Source organism: Geotrypetes seraphini, chromosome 9, assembly GCF_902459505.1.
Source record: "Geotrypetes seraphini chromosome 9, aGeoSer1.1, whole genome shotgun sequence".
In the NCBI taxonomy this organism is placed as follows: Eukaryota; Metazoa; Chordata; class Amphibia; order Gymnophiona; family Dermophiidae; genus Geotrypetes; species Geotrypetes seraphini.
In genome coordinates, this window is record NC_047092.1 from 7,010,029 (window position 1) to 7,032,353 (window position 22,325).

At 46.2% G+C, this 22,325-nt stretch overlaps 1 protein-coding gene across 4 annotated transcripts in view; it reads right to left on the bottom strand.

Annotated features, from left to right (window-relative positions):
* CELF2 (CUGBP Elav-like family member 2) overlaps positions 1-22,325 on the bottom strand; it is a 1,015,007-nt gene that overhangs the window by 491,706 nt on the left and 500,976 nt on the right. Inside the window, exon 1 of one of the 4 annotated variants that reach the window (XM_033957556.1) lies at positions 2,366-2,592. The exons of 2 other annotated variants lie outside the window; for them this stretch is intronic. In XM_033957556.1, the coding sequence (XP_033813447.1) occupies positions 2,366-2,427 (62 nt within the window). In that variant the 5' untranslated portion in view covers positions 2,428-2,592. Of the gene's footprint in view, positions 1-1,424; positions 1,793-2,365; positions 2,593-22,325 lie in introns of those variants that run through there. One more of the 4 variants, XM_033957552.1, reaches the window with a different exon arrangement.

Sequence of the window (22,325 nt, forward strand, 5' to 3'; positions counted from 1 at the left end):
CAGACTATTATATTTTGTGGCAAAAGCCAAAGCTCAGAGAACTGACTCTGAACCTATTCACATAAGCATGCAATAAATTATATTATTTTTTAAAATAAATTAATAATAAAAACTTGGCAAACTAAGGGCTCCTTTTACACAGGCACGCTAGCGCCTTCACGTGTGGAATACCGCGTGCTAAATTGCCACAGTAGATTTTTGGCTAAAACGCACCTTCGTAAAAGGAGCCCTAAATGTCTCTGTGTGTCATCATAACCAGACCCCCCCAATCTAGGCTCTGTCAGGACCTTTCCAAAAAAAAAACAACTGCACCTTTTTCACATCAGGCTGACCTCATGCCAATGACTATAACCACCGAAGAGTTAGAAAATTATGAAAGCGATCAAATCACTGAACAGCTGCTAATAGGTTTATGCTGCAAGCGATAATTGTATCTTCATCCCACATTTTTTCATTGGAAAACGATGCATCTAAGACAGCAATCATACTCGTTTGTTCTCTGAAAAGATAAAATGCATCCCAGATGGCTTGTCTACATAAAATTTATATCTAAAAGAAACGGTAAAAATTGCCAGCTCTCTACCGCAGGGAAATCCTGCGACTCAGCCAGTTGTTTCAATCACAGGAACCCTAATGAGGACTGGGATATGGATCCTAAACCTTGCACTGTAAACTCCAATATTGCACTGGCCAAGGCTGAAAATTTGTGCAAACAGGGGGAGAGTGGTTACCATGTCTGTAAAGTCACAAAGCTCCAACATAGGCTGTAAGAGGCTGCAAAGAGAACTATCCATTGCATAGAATCGAAATCAAGGTGATCTGACCTGGGACTGGGGGGACATGCACATCTCGCTGCTGGAACCGCTTTTGCGTTTCAGGGCACCGCTCGCTGGGATGGGACAAAGATGCCCAAGAAACTAAAGTTGAAAGCGATTCCGAAACAGAAGCTTGACCCGGGGGTCACAAAGTCACATTTTCCAGGGAGAGACAGACCCTCTTGCCTCCCCAAATCCACCGCTCATCAATTTCTATGGAAAGTTCCTAAGTGCATTCCAGCTTGCTGGTCCCCAGCAGCAAATTTCTAGAGAGAAATCATTTTTTTTAGGCTCCCATGCTGTTAAACCAGGAAAAAGGCAACAAGGGAGCATAAAAATCCATTTCCTCTGGAGCTAAAGAGCAGCAATGGACAAATTCCCTCTTTTCTAACAATCTGAGTGCGAGGGAGGCTCAAAGCAAATTCCTCTCCCCTCCCCCAACCGTGGGACCCTGCCCAGAAGAGCTGACCAGACCTGGCGCTTCCAGCTGCTGGCTGAACTAGGACAAAGCGCCCCAGCCACCAATTAAGCCTTTCTTCGGGCCTGATATTATTTAGGCGCGCCTCTCGGCTACCCAGCGCTGCACCCCGCTCCCCGCCCCCTACTTACACCCTGTCCGGGAGCAGCAGGCGGCCGTCCACCCTCATCTCGGGCAGAAAATCCAGCTGGAAGGCGGCGGCGGCGGCGGTCATGGTCGTCGTCGTCCTGGTTCGCGCGCGCGGTCTCTCTCGCTCGTTCCTGGCCGCGCAGAGGGACAGAGAAGGCGGACGGGCAGCGCGAGGCTCCTCCAGCTGTCACATTCCAGGCAGCGCGCGAGACTGCCCGCGCGCACGCGCGCGCGCAGAGCCAGGTGCCGGCGATCGGGGGGCGGAGCACCGCCCCCTCCGCTCGCGCACACGTTGGGGAAACTGGCGGGTTTCTTCGCCCCACTGCCGCGCGCTAACAGCAACGCTGGCGACTCGCCACTCTTTTCCTGTCAGGGGTGGGGGGAGGGAAATGTTACAAATTGCACGAAATCGAATGCGTGCACTTCTCTCCTCCCTCCCCCCCCCAAAAAAAATGCAAATGACATCTAACTAGCCAGCAGCGAGCTCCAATGGCTGCCCTCCCCCCGTCCGCGCGGGATCTTGCAGCTTGCTCGCTTCAATTTCCCTCACGTTCGCGGATTCTTTTGCCTGCACGGATCGCTGAAGTTAGCCGGGGGGGGGGGGGGGGAGGAAGGAAGAAAGAAAGGAAAAACAAGCGACCCACCAACCTCCGCCACGATCCACGCCGGGAAGCTCCTGGACAAAGACTTTTTGGCATTGGCTTCCGGTGCATTGTGGGAGTTGTAGTCGTCAGCACTAGAGACGCCAAAATGCACCGGCTGAAGCCCTCTCCCCACTAAAGCAATGAGGGAGTCTGAAGTCACCTTGCAGAAATGTCCCCCCCCCCCCTCCCTCCCCCCGTTTTATTCTGGTTACCTCTTTTTGCCTCCAGGGACCGATGCAAGGGTGCTGGGTGCCCCCACCTCCCCCCCTCATGCCTTTCCAAAGCTGAAAATTGCCCACCTCTCCTGCAGGTAAAAATAGGCACTGTGGTTCTTGCAATTTGTCCGGCTGATGGGCTCCATGGTTCTGGTTGGGTCAGTCCTGCTCCTCTCCCCAGTCAGATCTCAGTAACCAACAGTCTCCTATACTTTCCTGCTTTTCCTCCCCATCTAAAGACCAAACCACTCCCCTGGCCTCCTGTACGGGCAGGCGGGATGTGGCTTCCCAGATTCGGATTCAAGAAGCCATATGAGATGGAAGTCGGTGTTGCCAAAATAATTCAGACTGGCAGCCCCCCCTCGGTGCTGCCCACAGATTTAACAGCTGAAGCAGCACCCCCTTTACTGACCAATGAGGCTTCAAGCTACCCTCCCCATCTCTCACGTCGATGTCCTGTGTCCAGAGCTTCCGTGTTACCTGGGTCCAAGAAGATGATTTTTGGACCAGTCCAGGATTTCTGTCAACCTCATCCTGATGCATTATGGGCCGGGCCGCACTGATTTCGGAGAGGAATATCCTCATCTACAAATACGACACACTGCTACGGGATGCGAGTTCAAAACCAGGACCGGCCAAAAAGTCTCCCTCCTGGAACTGGGTAATTTGGCAACTGTGTTTATGGAGCCATGAAAATCTGAATACTGCCGCGCTAAACCATCACGGTAAGTTTAGAGCACAGGTGTCAAAGTCGGTCCTAGAGGGCCGGAATCCAGTCGGGTTTTCAGGATTTCCCCCATGAATATGCATGAGATCTATGTGCATGCACTGCTTTCAATGCATATTCATGGGGGAGATCCTGAAAACCCGACTGGATTACGGCCCTCGAGGAGGGACTTTGACACCCCTGGAAACTTTAGAGAATCCAGCCCTGAGGTCCTGATGCTCCAAAGATTTCCGTGAGACTCATTAAAGCGGTCTTACTGGCACAGATGTTCTCCTCCAGATGCACAAAACGGTTCGCCTTGGCTGCTACCGATCCTGGTGGCAGCCACCGAGCCCCCTATGCAAATGCATTACAAAGAGCTCATTAGTGATGTTCTTAAAGCAGGGGTGTCCAACCTGCGGCCCCGTGAAGTATTTTGTGCGGCCCCGGTCAAGGGCGATGTAGTGTTTTCCTCTGCTGTCCCTGGGTGTTTACCGTCTTGCCTGCTCCCTCCTCTGTCTTGCTGCAGCGTTTGCGCAGCCCCAGAAAATTTTGGCCAGTGCGGCCCAGGGAAGCCTAAAGGTTGGACACCCCTGTACTAAAGGGAACACCCCTCCTTTTTTTGTTTTTTTACAATCGTAATTTTCCAGCAGTTCTGGAGTTGCCGGTGGCTAGTGTACGGGTATTGTACACTCACACCACAACACACGCACAACAGTTGCGCCCTCCCCCCCCCAAAAAAAAAAAAAGACTTCACCCATTGTTTTCTCCCTCTGCCTAGCTAATGGCAGCTCTGGAGTAGAGAATGACAAGGGGATAAATTTTTCCCCATCCCCATGGGAACTCATTTTCCCATCTCATCCCTTTGAGTTCTTTTCCTGTCCCTGCCCCATTCCTGCAAGCTCCGTCCTCATCTGCACAAGCTGAAAATACTTTAAAATCATAAACAGCAAAATTCTAAAGCTCAGATTGTGACGCAGGGAAAGGGGGGGGACATTATTGAGACATTTAAATACATCACAGGACGTGTCGAGGTGGAAGACGACATATTCTTTCCCAAAGGACCCTCGGTCACAAGGGGGCACCCGCTCAAACTCAGAGAAGGGAAATTTAATGGTGACACCAGGAAGTATTTCTTCACAGAAAGGGTAGTAGATCACTGGAACAAGCTTCCAATGCAGGTGATCAAGGCCACCAGCGTGCTTGACTTTAAGAATAAATGGGACATACACGTGGGATCCCTACGAGGGTAGAGTTAAGGAAATAGGTCATTTTAATGGGGTGGGTCAGAAGAGTGGGCAGACTTGATGGGCTATGCTATAGCCCTTTTCTGCCATCATCTTTCTATGTTTCTATGTCATAATGCCTTATTCCACCAATGCCTAAGCTCCGTCCTCATCTGCACAAGCCTCAAACACTTTAAAATGCTAAGTAGCAACATTCTAGAGCTCAGATTGTGATGTCATAATGCCTCATTCCACCAATGCCTAAGCTCCGTCTTCATCTGCACAAGCCTCAAATGCTTTAAAATCCTAAGTAGCAACATTCTAGAGCTCAGATTGTGATGTCATAATGCCTCATTCCACCAGTGCCTAAGCTCCATCTTCATCTGCGCAAGCCTTAAAACGCTTTAAAATCATAAGTGTTTGAGGCCTGTGCGGTTAAGGAACAGGGTCAGCCACAAAACTTGTGGAGATGGGACGAGGACAAATTTGTCCCCGTGTTGTTGGCTACTCTGGAGCCATGATCAGCTGGCAGAGGGGAGTGTGGTGGCAGCCGGCTTAGCTGATTTGGGGATTCCCCTGATGGTTCCAGAGCCCCAGCTCTTCGGTCAACCCCAACAGGATGATCTAGTGCACCCCTCATAGTTCAGCACCTCCCCTTCCCTAGTGTCCCCCACCCTGTAGTACAGCATCGCTCCTTCCCCGAGCTCCTCAGTAGGGCCAGCCCAAGGGTATCAACGCCCTAGAACCTTCATTTGCTCTTGCTACGGCCACAAAGATTTCGATATGATTGGGGGTGACAAGCACAATGCAAATGACTCCTTCCCTGGACACAATGTAGAAGCGTCCTCAATGCTGGGGGTGCTCAGCCCTCGCTGATATCTACAGAGGTGGCTTTTAAGATATAAATGGCCATTCCTTGGACTCCGTGAAAGACCATACTCAATATCGGGGTGCTTGGCCCCCCCACAGAGTTGGCTCCTAGGTCCTTTCCATAGTCCAGCATCTCTCTTTTTCTGATCCTCCCCACCTCCAGGCATCCAGCATCTCTCCTTCACTCGCCCTACCATGTCCAGCATCTCCCCTCTTCTCTTTCTGCTGCCTCTAAAACACCGACAGGGTCTTTGAGTACCTGTGTGTACACAAGCGTGCAATGTCCTAAACCCTCCTACACAAAGTCTGGGTCAGAGGATGAGTGATAACACGCGTTGAATGTGCACAGCTACTCAAAGACTCACCATTATGCCGTTGCTCCCTTGCTGGTTGTGTGGATGCTACACATTGCTAACAAACACCCTCTCGGAAGTTGCCAGTAGAGAATGACACGGTGGCAAAATTCATCACCGTTCCCGTCCCGCGGATAATCGCAGGAAATAATCCCAAGTTATTTTCTAGTGTCTATTTCAACCTCAGTCCTTCTACACCAGCATTCTTCAAAGCAAAGCTTGCGGGTCAGTGGTTGTGGTCATTCATACTCTGATTCTTATGGGAGCCAAGGATAATGAAGCCATTGTGACATCACTGATGTGATTGGCTCTTAGGCACTGGTGGAATGAGGCATTATGACATCACAATATCTGCTCTGGATACCAGAGACTGTCATTCTGTAGTGTCTGTTTCAACCTCGGTCCTTCTACACCAGCGTTCTTCAAAGCAAAGCTTGCGGGTCAGTGGTTGTGGCCATTCATATTCCGATTCTTCCCTCTCTCCTTAAAGAATGACATGAAGATGGTTTCCTGCGGGGACGGGAACAGTGATGAATTTTGTCACCATGTCATTCTCTAGTTGCCAGCCCATTTTGCCCCCCGGGGTTTATGTGAAGATCCATTTGTCTTTGTAGCCTGAGCAGTGGGCTGAGAACCAGGGAAACCTGCTTCATATCCTACTATGACTCCTTGTGATCGTGGGCAAATCACTCGGAGGAAGATTCTCTAACATTGGTGGTAAAATCCGACAGGTCGCTGCTGGGGCGATAAATGTAACGATTTCCAAAAGATGAGTGATTCTCGATAAACCACACATGCAAATGAGGTTCGCGGAGGGTCGCTGAATTTACATGAGATGAGTCGCCGGTGATAGCGATCGGCCCGCGCGCAGAATAGACCGTGTAAATGTGCGCATGTGCTGGGAGCTACCATTGGTGTACCAGCGCTATCGGATGGAAGGGGAGGGAAAGTGCAAGCGTCGGCTTTCAACATATGCGGATAAGACATGCCTTTAATACGTGCGCTCGAGAAGCGTGTTTTTGAGATCTTTTTTCCCCCAAAACTACTATAATTTATGTGACTGGTGTACTTTAAAAAAAAAAAATAATAATAATTTATGAGCCACAGCCAGAAATGCACCTCTGATAGACACTTTGCACAATACCAGCACCCCTGGACCAGCTGGTAATTTTTGGTTGTCAAAACTACTATATTATACGTGGATGGTGAATTTTTAAAAAATTAATTTTATGATGAGCCAAAGCTAGAAACACTTGCCTGAGGCATGCTATGTGCGGTACCGGCACCCCCCGGATCAGCCGGTAATTTTCAGTCATCAAAAGCCGGTGCTGCGCTTGGAGAATCACCCGGCAACTGATAGAGAATCGCCCGGAGTGCTTCTTTAAATATTTATGACCTCATTATAATACATTTGCATGGCAGGGTCAGAGTCTGCTAGGAAGCTCGGAAAAGACCACGGTGAGCCGTTTTGAAAAATCGTCCGGTAAAATACTGCCATGCTAAACCGGCTGGAGCTGGTTTAGCGGCCATCGTTACAGGCACGGTGAGTTTTGAAAATCTAGCCAAGCAGATCGTGAGCCCTCAAGTAGAGAATGACACGGTGACAAAATTCATCACCGTCCCCGCGGATAACCGCGGGAAATAAACCCATGTCCTTCTACATCAGCATTATTCAAAGCAAAGTTTGCGTGTCATTGTTTGTGGCCATTCATACTCTGATTCTTTCCTTAAAGAATGACATGAAGATGGTTTCCTGCGGTTATCTGTGGGGACGGGAACGGTGATGAATTTTGTCACCGTGTCATTCTCTACCCTCAAGGAACAGATTGCAGAAACTAAAAATAAAGCTTTTAAAATTAAACAAAATGAGAACTTCAATATCACGGCCGACCATGAAGCGAAACGTGGACCGGATCAGCGTACTGAGGTAGACCTGGTTGAAGTTCAACCCTAGCAGACAAATGCTTTTTTTTTTTTTTTATACGACCTGTTGTTGATTTATGATTTGGTAAGGAAGATTGTTGATGCATTTATTAAGTTTATGATCTGTCAGAGGAGATTTATATTGTGTCTTGTCTTATTTTGATGTATTTTGCCTTGAATGCTCAAGATGATAAGCTCAGTCATAAAACTATAAATAGACACAAGTTTAACTCTGGAAGCATGAGCCTTCTGGCAGTGAAACTAAGGTCACTTGTGAGCACACAATGTGCCCGGCAGCAAGAGACACTTGCTCAGGTCACCGGGTCTGGAACGATCTGAAGCTGCCAAGTGACCCAGGTCCTTCAAGGAAGCCTCAGGGCCAGTGCTGGCTTTCCAGACTCCCCTCTGCCCTGTTGCATTGTGGTCCTTGTAGGCCACATTTCAAAAGGGGGTCTTAAAAGTACCAGTATACCATGTGCTGGGAGAAAGATAAAATACAACCCAAACTCTGCCTCCAGTCACTGGGCAACCGGTTTGTTTATGCCTCAGTGAATTCACACAATATTTATTTAAACAACTGATATACCGCTTATCCTACAATTCTAGGCGGGTAACAAAAAACCATACACTGGCAGTGCATTTCCAAACCAGTGTTTAAAAATGGTGAAAGAGGCGACTTGATTGTTTTTCAAATGCACCTAAAAGTGAAGTCTTGCAATTCCATTTGCTACCATTTAAAACATGCCCTGCCGCAGATCTTGCTTCTGCTGTCTTAGATCAGCATTTACCCTAAGAAAATATTTTGGAGATGTAAGCAGAGACCAAAATATATGAAAAAAGAAAGACTTCAACCCATATAAGTGCGTGAATGCCTAACCCCCCCCCCCCCCCCCCCAGCAGAGCATAATGGATCTAGGCTGATCCTCTCCTTGGAAATATTTTTTTTCCTCTTTTAATTGCATATTAATTAGCTGGAAAGTGCTGTGGGGAAGCCCTTTGACCGGCCTAAGCCTTCTCAGCAGTCTGAAATCCCTGGAGGGGGATGTTGGATTCAAAGCTGTTCTTAATCAGCTGGAAAGAGGTCGTGCAAAAAACAAACAAACGCCTTTTCAGAGACCTCCCGGGACAAGGAGGGAGGGATGGTGAAGCCGTCTGGGCGGGGGGGGGGGGGGGGGGAATGAAATCGCAACCTAATCAATTGGGGTTTTCTTGCTTTCTGCTCTCTTGAATGCAATCAAACCTACGAAATTGCAACGGTTCTGGCTTCTTTTTAGTCCTCCTGGGCTGTGAAATCCACAGCGAGCCCTCTTTTAAATCTGCTGACACACTTGTCATTCAGCCAGGGCTGCCTAGGATTGCATCATATGCGCTTCCAGGGATTGTCATCGAATGACCTCATTTTCTGACAAGTTCACGTTGCCCCAGGGATCTCTCTTCATCTCTGGCCTTCTTCTCAGCCACCAACCAATCAGCGGGCTTTCCTGTCTGTCAATCAGCATTCTTAATCCCTGCCCCTTACCTAGAGGCTCAGAAGAAATAGTGAAGTTACTTACCTGTAACGGAGGTTCTCCGAGACAGTTGGATCAGTCAGCCACCCTTGGAGACGTCATACAGATCAGCACCCTAAGATCCAACAATTCTCTGCCCTTCCCTGGTTTGTCCCTCAATTTTTAACAACTAGGGATTTTTTTTTTTTTAACAACTTAACATTTTTTAACGCATGTCTGCATACCTTCCCCTTGTCCTTCTCCTCCTTTGTAAATTCCCCCTCAAAGTCTCACCCTTTCTTGTAACTTTTTTCTCTCCAAAGTATCAACCATGTATACAGCTCCCTAAATTGTAAATCTCTTGGAAATGTCCAGCTATCTTTTTTGTAATCCTAATTCCTAAATTGTTTTTTAAAATGTTGTTTTAAAATTGTTTTAAGATTGTCTGTTTCCCCATAAACTGTTTTTAAATTGTTCATCGCTTAGAATGTTTTATATAGGCGATTTATCAAATAATAAACTTGAACTTGAACTTGTAATTTTCCTGGAAATGTCCAATTAGCTTCTTTTGTAATCTGCCTAGAACTGCAAGGTACGAGCGGAATAGAAGTCGCTAATGTAATGTAATACCTCTTAGGCCTTCTTCTACGAAACTGCGATAGCAGTTTATAGCGTGGTGAGCCACGCTGAATGGCCCCCGCTGCTACCGACGCTCATAGAGTTCCTATGAGCGTCGGGAGCAGCGAGGGCCATTCAGCGCAGTTCTCTCCGCTAAAAACTGCTATCGCAGTTTCGTAGAAGAGGGGGTTCGTACCCATCCCGTCCTAAAGCAAAAGCAAGATGGGGTCAAACAAATCTGAGCGAATTCTTTGATTGGGTTACCAGAGACTTAGATCCAGGGCATGTACTGTGTGCGGAGTAGAGAGTTGTGCGGGGACAGAAATCACACCCGTCCCCGCCAGAATCCTCTCTCTCCCCATCCATCCCCGCCAGTTCCTCTCTGTCCTCACCCATCCCCGCAAGGAATTACCTCCATCCCCGCCCGTCCCCATAAAAAGCAGCAATTACTTCTGACAGGATCATCAATTCCACAGTTTCTTTTGTGTTTGCGCTGCTGTTTTCCTTGTGGAATCTCTTTAGTGGAACCCTTTTTTTGTTTTCTGTTCAGGTAATTAACTTTTAAACCCCCTCTTTTACTAAGGCTGACGTGTCCATTATATTATACCGACGAACCCTGCTTCCAAAGCCTTCCATCCCCGTGGGAGTCCCGTGGGCCAGAGGGGGGTCCCCATGGGAGTCCCGTGGGCCAGAGGGGGGTCCCCGTGGGAGTCCCATGGGCCAGAGGGGGTCCCCGTGGGAGTCCCATGGGCCAGAGGGGGGATCCCCGTGGGAGTTTTGTGGGCCAGAGGGGGGTCCCTGTGGGAGATCCGTGGGTTTGGGGGGGATTCCTGCGGGACACCCGTGGGATCCACGGGATTCCCGCGGTCCCCGTGCAGACCTCTAGTGCGAAGTACTTAGATTACAGCAAAGCAGTGGCGGAGTAAAGGGGGGAGAGGGGTGGTCTGCCTTGGGCGTGGTCTTCCTAAGGGCGTGGAACTCCTCCTCGCCACCCTCCCCACCACTCTCCTTGCCGCGCATGCATGCCCCTTGACTTCTCCCATAACTATTTTACTTCCCCGGTGCGAGGTGGCTGCCCGCGTCAGCATCGGTGCTTTCTCTGACGTCACTTCTATGACCCGCGCCTAGCAAGTGACATCAAAGGGCAAGCCGACACTAACGTGGGCATGCTGCTCATGCCAGAGAACTTAAAAAGGTATGGTGAAAGGGAAGGGGGCGTGCCACCGCCCCGGGCGCCACTCGCCCTTACTACACGATGAATATGCATAAACTTCATTTGCATACACTGCTTCTCTTGTCTGTAAATTACTTTCTTGCGTATTCATTGTGGATATTCTGAAATCCTGACTAGACCCAAGTTGAGAAACACTGGACCCCTGAAGAAGACGTTTCATCGAAACACGGACCGTGTCAGGTTCTGATTTCTCATATTGAGAACCACAATTGTGGAAAACAATACGTTTTGCATCTTCAATAAAAGATCCTGAATCACGTACATCATCTCTGCAGTTCTTTTTTGTTTAATAATTTATTTGTTATTTTCTATGTGGTTTATAGGTAAGAGAGAAGTCTAACTATAAACGCATAGAAGCGCTGTACAGACACACATGAGGACCCTCCCTGAGCCACAGAACTTAAAATTTTCTTGCAAGGCAAATTTATAGTGATCACAACTATAAGAACATAAGAATAGCCTTACTGGGTCAGACTAATGGTTCATCAAGCCCAGTTACCCGTCCTCACAGGTGGTCAACTCAGGTCACTAGTACCTGGCAAAAACACCAAAGAGTAAGCAAGATCTAGAACCTCATATGGTAGCAACATTGCATGCTGCCAATCCCAAGGCAAGCAGTGGTTTCCCCCATGTCTGTCTCAATGACCGACTATGAACTTTTCCTCCAGAAACGTGTCCAACCTTTTTTTTTTTTTTTTTTTTAAACCAGCTACATTAACTGCTCTTACCACAACCTCTGGCAACGCGTTCCAGAGCCTAACCTCTGAGTGAAAAAATATTTCCTCCTATTGGTTTTAAAGCTATTTAAATTCAGATCACTATTATAGAAAACATGAGATGCAAATGATTGTAGGGTTTCAGATTTAAAAGTGATCCTCTCCCTAGCTAAAAAAACAAACACTTGTAAATCACTAAATTCTACAAATGGTGCTTTGAGTTGTATGCCCAGTTTGCATGCACAACTTAATTGATTAATGAGCCAATTAGCACTGATAATTGATTTAAGCAATTGTTGCCGTTAATTGGTTTTAATTTAAATTTGTGCATGTAAATTTAGGCATGCGATCCGTACCTAAAATTTACATATGGTGTCAGAGAGGTGGCGTGGACATGAGAGGGTCATGGGCAGATCAAGGGCCATCCTCCAAGTTATGCGCATAATTATAGAATAAGAGGCATCTGTTAACTTTTAGGTGCAAGCTTTTGGTGACCCGTCAAATGCGCGCATGACAACAGCGCCTCGGTGGAGCTTTGCAGGAGAGGAGACTTTGCCTGTACTTAGACCAGCGTCAGCTATTACTCCCAAGTTTGCCTTAACTACCTTTCCCTGCCATCGGAACTGGTGCCGAATCGGCCAGGCATCAGAAGAGATGGCCAGTGATGTCATCGGGGTCTGTCTCCGTGAAAAAGCGCTGCCACTGCTGCGCACAGCCACAGGGCATGCCCTAAGGGGCACTCCCTGCCCCTTGGGAGCCCGGAGGAGCCGAGAGGTGCCAAGGGAGTATAACATCATTAGAAAGACAGCGGAAGTAAGAAATATTTTAATGGGTAAAAGAAAAGCTAAACCCCAAAATTCAGCCAACCTATGGACCGTCAGTTAATACCAGTGACTGTATCTCAGATTAGTCAAGATCATGCTTCCATCTCGGGTGCATCGCTTAGTCCCCTTGAAAGGACTCCCCTCCTTCCCCCAGCTGATACTTCTGAAGAACCCCGAAAATCATCTATTACTTCCAAACTACAAAGCATGCCATTAACATAAGAAGTGCCTCTGCTGGGTCAGGCCAGAGGTCCATCACGCCCAGCAGTCCGCTCACGCGGCGGCCCAACAGGTTCAGGACCAGTATAGTAACCCTCTATCTATACTCTTCTATCCCTTTTTCCTTCAGGAAATTATCTAATCCCTTCTTGAACCCCAATACCGTACTTTGTCCTATCACTTCCTCTGGAAGCACATTCCAGGTGTCCACCACCCTTTAGGTGAAGAAAGATTTCCTAGCATTGGTTCTGAATCTGTCCCCTCTTAATTTTTCTGAATGCCCTCTCGTTCTTAACAGCAATGCAAACTAATGATGATAATCAGGGATCTTCCGAAGATCCAAAGGATTTATGGTCACAAAATAAGAGAGTGGAAGGGTTATTAAGATCTGTGGTTAAACAAGCTACTGATTTCGCTGTTGAAGTTGTAAAAAAAGTTAGAATTCCAATTTGGAATTAATTGATAAAAGTTGAAACACAGACAAGTACACTGCGCAAGTTTTGGCCTCTGCAGTCAAAGATGTCTGTGTAATGCATTCAAAAATGGAATCCCTGGAGAATTTATCGCATTCAAAAAATCTTAAATTGGTTAATTTAACTATGACACATTTACTATCCCTGGAAATTTTATTAAGAAAATACTTAAAGGAGATATTGGGTTTAGTAAACTCTAATACTTTTCCAATCCAAAATTGTTATTATATCATACAGAAAAAGCGGGAGCAAGGAGTAGACCAGTTGACCTCTACGGAGTTTGACTTAACTCATTTTCTTGAAGACTGTCAAGAGGTTATTCAAACTAGGGCTACCTTATTAATGACTTGCCTAAGTGAACTAGATAAGAACTTAATTATGAGGTTATACTTTAAATATAAAACAACAAAATTCTGTAGGGATAATGTTCTGCTATTTCCAGATGTTGCCAGAGCAACTCAGATGCGAAGGAAGGAATTTTTATTGTTAAAACCTAGAGTTTTGGCTCTGGCAGCTACATTTTTTTCTAAAATTTCCATGTAAGTGCATAATCAAACTGCAGGAGAAAGAATTTATTTGGGGGGATCCCACACAGCTTCAGCAATTTTTAAGTTCTTGTGAATAGGGAAAAGATGTAGAGAAACAGTTTGAAAACAGGTCTTTATTGAGAGTCAAAAAGACAGAGAAAGCACTAAAGAAGATTTAGCTTGAGTTTCTTCAAGTTAACTTAGTTATTTCCTGTATTATCGAAGTAATTATGGCAGTTCCTCCAAATTAATGTGGGCTAGAAAGATTTATGCTAGAGTTAATTATTTCCTTTCTTTGTATGATGTATATCTTTATCCTTTACTGTTCTGAATTGTATTTTGAAAAAGTTTTTGAATGAAAAAAAAAAAAGACAATAGCGCCCCGACAATTGCGTGCAAGACAACTGTGTGCACTGAATGGGAGGTCACCTGCCAAAAGCACCCCAACGGTGGATAGTAGTTTGTGTTTTTGAGGGTTACAAAGTAACCCTCTTTTTTGAGGGGGTGGCGGGGCTCCCCCCACACACTACACTTAAAAACATTCACTTGCTATCCAGCGTTAGGGTAAGGTTTACAACATGATTATGGGAACCATTTACATCAGTGGATACCTGGAAGGCTCTGATTTGCTCACACTCCTCAGGCCCCGTCCCTTGGGAGGGGCTTAAGGCGCCTCACGCTTTAAGACAAGGGACGGGGCCTGAGGAGTCTGAGCAAATCAGGGCCTTCCAGATATCCACTTGTGGCAGATTCAGTCACGGGGCGCAGTTGACGGGCTGCAATTGTCGTCCGCGCACATGTCCGTGCGGGCAACGGTCGGGGCGCGTGTGTCGGAGCGCAATTGTCATGTGTGGATTTGTCGGTGTGTCAAGCTTTTTGCGCCATATATTTCGTTGGTGCAAATGGTCATGCCTAAAGTTAGGCACGGCTCCCGAGCATAAGCGCGGGGGGGGGGGGTGTTTGGCACTGATTTTTTAGAGGCAGTATATAGAATTTGGTACAAAATGTCCTTTTAAATTGTAACAGGATCTGTTTATACCTTTTCACTGCTATGCTTTATACCAGGGGTCTCAAAGTCCCTCCTTGAGGGCCGCAATCCAGTCGGGTTTTCAGGATTTCCCCAATGAATACGCATGAGATCTATGTGCATGCGCTGCTTTCAATGCATATTCATTGGGGAAACCCTGAAAACCCGACTGGATTGCGGCCCTCAAGGAGGGACTTTGAGACCCTGCTTTATACAGTATGTATATACGAGAGGTGCTTGGGATATAAAATTGACTTTATTTAGCTCAAATCAGTAGTAACACAGAACAACAGGTCAGATTAAAAAAAATGTATAGAAACTTACAATCTCTGTGTCTCAGTAAGATGTTATGTTTAATGTTTCCACACAACCAACACTGGGCTTGTTCACCCTGGGGACGAGAAGACTGCGAGGGGATATGATAGAGACTTAAAATAATAAAAGGATTCGACAAAATAGAGCAAGAAACACCGTTATTCACGTTGTCAAATGTGACTCGGACAAGAGGTCATGGACTGGAATTGAGGGGCAACGGGCCCAGGACAAATGTCAGGAGGTTCTGTTTCACGCAACGAGTGGTGGACGCTTGGAACGCTCTCCCGGAGGAGGTCGTGACGGAGACCACCATTCTGGGATTGGACGCACACCTTCTTGCAAATCACGCTGAGGGATACGGGTGGAACAGGGTCTTCATCAGGGAGCACCTGGCTTGGCCTCCGCGTGTGCGGGACGCCGGACTAGATGGACCTAGGGTCTGATCCAGTGAAGGCATTTCTTATGTACATATTTACTCTAGTCTAGCCCTTATTTAGTGAATGGACTTGAAGAGTCTGATTTACACTTCTCACTCCGTATTCACGGTTTCAGCAATCGCAGTTTCGATTATTCACGGTTTTTAGCTTGCTGGCTCCTCCCCCCCCCATGACATCATCTTGCATAGAGAAATCGCTGATTCCAAGCGTTGACAGAGAAAATCGCTGATTCCCGGCACTTTGTTCACCGTGTTTTGCTTCTCCTTCAGAAACAGGCCAGGTCTCCCACCATGTTATTCGCGGTTTTACCCTATTCACGATGGTTTTTAATAGAAAACAGCAAATAATATATAAAAAAAAAGTTATTTGCGGTTCTGTTAATCCCCTATCACAGCGAATACGGGGGGGAGAAGTGTAAATCAGAATTTCACTGTAGCAGCATTTCTCATCTTTGCCCAGGAAGAGATTGTCGGTCCTCCCCCCACCCCCTTCCCGGCAAGGCATCCTTCTCCATGGCACATCTTTCCAATCCCTCTGCCGGGCTGGATGCCACCAGTTCGCTCTCCCAGTCTCATTCTCCTCCTCCTCTTCCTCATTTTCCTTCTCCTAATGGAAGCAAACTTTTTTTTTTTTTTTTTTTGTCCAATACTGATTTAGTTCTTTGGGCTCAGGCACGAGCTACAGCTTTCATCCGTGTGTGAGATTTGTGTGTGCGTGTCTCAAAACAGACGTGGCGCACACATGCATCTGAAACCTCGTCATACGTATTGCGGTAATGGGGTGAAGAGAAGCCTACATGAGGCAGCCAGGATGTGACCAGGTCCGAAATAGACTGTAAAGTCCTGTTTCCATTAACCGGGGGGGGGGGGGGGAGGTGAACTAGGCTTAGCAGTACTTCCTGCAGCTGAGCTACCCACAACCAGTAAAGAAAATTTTATATTAGCACTAAACCTAAAGGAAAAAACACGAAATGCTGCCATTATTTAAAAAAATATATTTTAAAAAATATTTATCGGAAATATGGCTACTACAGTACCCTGTTTCCATTCGTCCTACTCCCCCCCCTCTCTACTGATGAGAAAGGAATTTAATTAGACAAGAGAAGGTGCTACAAATGTCTTTCATTTATTAAGGAAAAGGGGAAAAGCCAATCTTTTCTAAAACGATTAGGTAAGATCTGTAGTGCAAAAGGGAGAGCAACAGCCTCTGGTTTATTTGCCAGCGAATTATGGCTGGCAAACTGTTCCCATCCTTTCAGGTTTTCTTGTTTTGCCTCTCTTCATAGGTACTAGAATCTCCTTTCTGGGGGCTTTGTCCACCCAGAAAAAAAGTACAGACAAGAAAAGCAAAAGCATGGGAGCTCTTCTTCAGTCTAGACAGGGAATCTTTCATCTGCTGGAGGTAGAAAGAAAGGTGGAAGAACAGTGTGTAGAGTGACATCTGTCCTGTACGTAACAGACTGTATGGTTGGCATTCAAGAGTTCTGCTCCCTCCACCAGCCCAGCGAATGTGGGTCAGGAAGAGAAGGAACTGCCCACTGCCCATTCTGCACACGCACAGAAGCAAAATCAAGCAGAAAAAAAGAGCAGACAAACAAAATCATGACAGGGTATGCAACTAAATTAATTAATTAATTAACTTCTTATATATACCCCTGCAAGCCCGAAAGCTACTGAAGCAGTTTATATTCAGGTACAGTAGCTAAATAAATCTTATGGACAAGTTCCTGGAGAAAAAGTCCATAGTCTGTTACTGAGAAAGACATGGGGGAAGCCACTGCTTGCCCTGGATCGGTGGCATGGAATGTTGCTACTCTTTGAGATTCTAGAATCTTGTTGCTATTTGGGGTTCTGGAATCTTGCTATTCTTTGGGATTCTAGAATCTTGTTACTCTCTGGGATTCCAGAATCTTGCTATTCTTTGGGATTCTGTATGGAATGTTGCTACTCCTTGGGTTCTGACCAAGTACTAGGGACCTGGATTGGCCACCGTGAGAAAGGGCTACTGGGCTTGAGGGACCATTACTCTGACCCAGTAAGGCTAATTTATGTTCTTAATCTTTAAAGCACAGCCCTTTCCCCTAGTTCCTGCAAATTTTGGTTGCCATTCAAGCTTTTTAAAGACTTTTGTTCTCCAGACCTCATATCTGAAAAGCATATGGGGAGCTTTGACCCAGTCTCTCCTTAATCTCCCTAAGCAAATGATTCACTAGGCTTTTCTCTCATTCTGAGTCAAGGGGTGGGGGGGGGGGGATCATAGTTAATTAGAGAGACCTACTTCTGATTTGGAGGGGGATATGCATCTCCCCTACCAAGATGCTATCCTTAACATTATGACCACCAAATACAACTCTTCCTTCTCACCAGAAGACAAGAGGAAGAAATGTTTCGAGAGCAGCAACATAATTGGCCTACTAAGTCCTAGAGAACAGTTCTAAACCATCAGGATTAATATCAGTCATTGATTTCATCTCATAGTACAGCAGAACAGGAATTCAACATAGGACCATTGCTGTTTTTAGTTACTATCATCTCTTGCCTTCGATAAAAACACCCTGCTAAGAGGTTTTCAATCCACTGAAGACACTTGGCTTTTACTAGGCAGAATTTTAAAAACACACGGCAGGGAGTCACATTTTGCTCCTCCAAATTGATATTTCTGCCCTAGAAGTCGGCCCTGACACTGTCCTTAGGTTGCTCTCCAAGCTCACTCCAGCCTTTCTAAACCATCCCAAAGTGTAGATGCCGTCGAAGCCCTCCCCAGTCCATCCCAATCATATAGTCGTATACAGTACATTGATCATGCAAGTCTGCTCAGTTCCGGCCCTGGTTCTTCAATTTATACCCTTCACTTTCTGATTAGAGATCCTCCGTGTTCATCCCACGCTTTTTTAAATTCCTTCACCATTTTCCTCTCCACCATCTCCCTCAGGAGATTACTTACATTACTTGTAAGTCTATCGCCCCATAACCTAAATTTACGCCCTCTAGTTTTACCATATTCCTTTCTCTGGAACACACAAGAACATAAGAATAGCCTCACTGGGTCAAACCAATGGTCCATCAAGCCCAGTAGCCCGTTTTCACGGTGGCCTATCCAGGTCACTAGTACCTGACCAAAACCCAAGGAGTAGCAACATTCCATACAGGATCCCAAAGAATAGCAAGATTCTGGAATCTCAGAGAGTAGCAACATTCCATGCCACCGATCGGCAAGCAGTGGCTTCCCCCATGTCTTATAAGAACATAAGAATAGCCTTACTGGGTCAGACCAATGGTCCATCAAGCCCAGTAGCCCGTTCTCACGGTGGCTTATCCAGGTCACTAGTACCTGGCTAAAACCCAAAGAGTAGCAAGATTCCAGAATCCCAGAGAGTAGCAACATTCCATGCCACCGATCCAGGGCAAGCAGTGGCTTTCCCCATGTCTTATAAGAACATAAGAATAGCCTTACTGGGTCAGACCAATGGTCCATCAAGTCCAGTAGCCCGGTCTCACGGTGGCCAATCCAGGTCACTAGTACCTGGCCAAAACCCAAGGAGTAGCAACATTCCATACAGAATCCCAAAGAATAACAAGATTCCGGAAACCCGAAGAGTAGCAACATTCCATGCTACCGATCCAGGGCAAGCAGAGGCTTCCCCCATGTCTTAATAACAGACTATGGACTTTTCTTCCAGGAATTTGTCCAAACCTTTCAAAAACAAGCTACGCTATCTGCTTTTACCACAACCTGTGGCAACGCGTTCCAGAGCTTAAAAATTCTCCTCCTGTGCCTGTGTTTGCCAAGGGAAATCACAGCCCTGTTTCAAAAGTTCAGAGGCTTCATCCTGAACCCTAACAGGGTTCAGATCAAGCAGCTTCCACTGTCCTTGTAAATGGACATCAATGCCAGTGGTGTTTTATCAACAGCTGGCACTGCTGGTCACCTCTCCAAGGAATGACATAAGGAGAGATGTGGAGAAGCAGGAAAAAGAGGCAGGGGTGCCCAGGAAAAGAACTCATAGCTAGGGAACGATAGTCTCCAGTGCCATAGCATGGGGGTGAGAGAGTATCAGTTTTGGAAATAATTTATTTCATTGCTTGCAGCTTGTGGCTGGAGATTTAGCAGGAAATAGCCGGGGATTAAGCTAGACTCCAATGTAACATCCTGACTGCAGAGAATCCCTGCCTGGAAACCCCTTGAGCCCACTAATAACAGAAGCTGTACATTGCCTGGGATTGCACCTGAAATGAATCTCTTGCCTTGCTGTGCTGCTCATTTCAAAACTGAAACTTTCAGAACATTTTCTAAAGAAAGAGGCTCTTTTCACTCTAACTCAGTCAGTTCCTGTTTCCCCACAGAGTGCTTGAACACATCTAAAAAAAAAAAAAAATGGTTTCAGAAGTGGCCCATGCTTCGAACGTCTTTGTACATGTAAAATTAAGGAAATGCTTTCAAACACAAACACTACTACAAAAGCAGAACTGTTCGATTAAAACTAGAACAACAACAACAAAAAAATCTCAACTGGCCTCTATTCAATTCTGGTAGAGAGAAATATAAGGACTTCAAGATTTTAAACTAATAATAATAATAATTTTATTTTTCTATACCGCCACAATCTTGCGACTTCTAGGCGGTTCACAAAGACGAAGAGCTGTACAATCAGCGCATTACAGTAGATGAATACAAGGTGGTTGAAAGGAAAAAAATTATACATAGGTTGAATTATAAGAAACTAGTCATTAAGCCCGTTACATTAACGGGTGCTAGAATACTGTTCACCCTCTATGTTGCCCCTTCCATTCACCGCCCTCTCTTCTCTTTCCATCCAGTGTCCGCCCTCTCTCTCTCTGTCCCATATGGCCTCTCTCCATCTCCTCTTTCCTTTTCCCTTGGTCTGGCATACCTTCCTCCTTCCCTCCAAGCCATTCTCTCCCCCTCTGCTCACTTTCCTCCTTGAACTACTTCATCGGGCAGCAGCAGCATTGACAATTCATTGCTGTTGCTGGCTTCAGGTCTTCCTCTCTGGCGGGTCCTGTCTTCATGAAAACAGGAAGTAGGCAGGACCGGCCAGAGAGGAAGGCCTGAAGCCGCAACAGCAGCGAATTGTAAACGCTGCTGCTGCCTGAAGCACCCAAGGCAGACGCTTCTCTCCCCTCCCAGCCCAACCCCCGCTGACTCTGCGACCCTCCCAGCGAGATGACTTTAATAACAAACCTCCCTCCAGCGTTGGCAGCCGCAGCACGCTAAACATGCTGCTTCGCGGCTTTCTTCTGCCGTTGAGTCTCTCTGTCGCGTCATTGATGACATCATTAGTGACGCGGCAGAGGGACTCAACTGCAGGAGAAAGTCGCGAAGCAGCCTGTTTAACATGCTGCGGCTGCCAACGCTGGAGGGAGGTTTGTGCCGGTATGTGCAGAAGCACTATGTCTCTCCCCCTCCAGTACCTGTGCAGCACTTTGCTGCGGCGCATCCTCCCATCCTGAGTTGGCCACAGCGCTCGAGTGTGTTTCTCCCGCTTTGTCTGGCCGCCGCATACGCACTCTGGCCACGGACCTACAGATCACAGATCAGGGATTACAGATCACGCAGGTCTGAGTGCGCATGCGCGGCTAGCGTTTTATTATATAGGATTAACTATTTTACATCTTACAATTGAAAATAGTCGGACACCAGCAAATATCAGGATACAATTATGAAGAGGGAATTTTAGCAGACAGGGAATGTGGATACCTAGTGTGAGGAAGAAATTCAGAATAAGGTGTTGAAGTTATGTTGGTGGGAGAGTGTCTGGCTAGGACAAGAATTTCTTAAACAAAGAGGTCTTTAGTTCTTTCCGGAAGATGCTGTAGGTCAACCTAGCGGTATCGATGAGATAGCCTAGCCATGATTGCTGTCTACCAGCTTGAAACTTGTCCAGGAAGGTTCGATATCTGCAGCCAGCGATTTTCGGGTGTGCAAACAGGTTGTGGTTTCTGGTAGATCTAATGGGGGGAGTAGAATTCGAAGAGAGGTAGAAGGTAATTGGGGGGCCATTCCCCAGATTAATTTATAGCAAAAGCAGGAGAACTTGAATAGAATTCTTTCTTCGATTGGTAACCAGTGCAGCCGTTTGTAGAAGGGACTAAGGTGATCACTTTTCTTTAGTCCGAATATTAAGCGGACGGCCGTGTTTTGATCTATTCGCAGTTTTCTTACGGGTTTTTTAAAACAATTATGGGGTCCTTTTATTAAGGCGTGTGCTAAATGCTACGACATCCATTATATTCCTAGCATGCGCTAAATCGGTTCGCGCACCTTAATAAAAGATCCCCTATAAACGTTATCAAAACTTTGATTGCACATTTATTAGCCTCTGTATTTCACTGTGATAAATGTCATCCATCCAGCTGATTAGAAATATGGCAAAAATGTAGTGCAATGATACTGTATCCAGTCATATATTATGCTAGTAGATGTCGGATGACAGCGGCAGCCTTGGGAGACCCTTGATAAAACACTCGGTTGTGTGAAACATGTCGGGTCTGACTCCCTTGGTTTTGGCTGAGATAAGTACTATCTACTTTTAAAATGTATATCATGACACTGAGAAGCAAGGTGGTTTTGAAATATTTATTTCTTAAGAATATTTATTAAAGATAAAATCATAAACTATAAACTAAAAGGAGAAAATAACATTCAAAAATCGACAGCCAATGATGAAGCGCCACAATATGCTTCCCGCTGTGTAAAATACTATAGGCGGTGGAGTGGTGGGGCTGAGGCGTCTTTTTTGAAAGTATGCAGAAAAAAGCTATTTAAAGTATCATCATCCATCCAGCTTAAGCAGTAACATATTTTAAATAAAACTTCAGCGTCCTACGTCTACGTTGACGGTCACGTGTTACAAATGGTCTCCAGTGCTCCTAATGGCCTTTTGCAAATTATAATCATCAATACAGCATTTGCTTGAACCATATCCAATAAAGTTTTGTCCTCAAGCATAGACTGTTTTCGAGCCATTCGATGGTTGCAGTCTTTCAGCGCTCTTGACCATCACGTTTGATCACAACGGAGACTCCACTTTTTTGGTTTCTCTCGTCGTTTCTGTGGCGATTTTGTTCT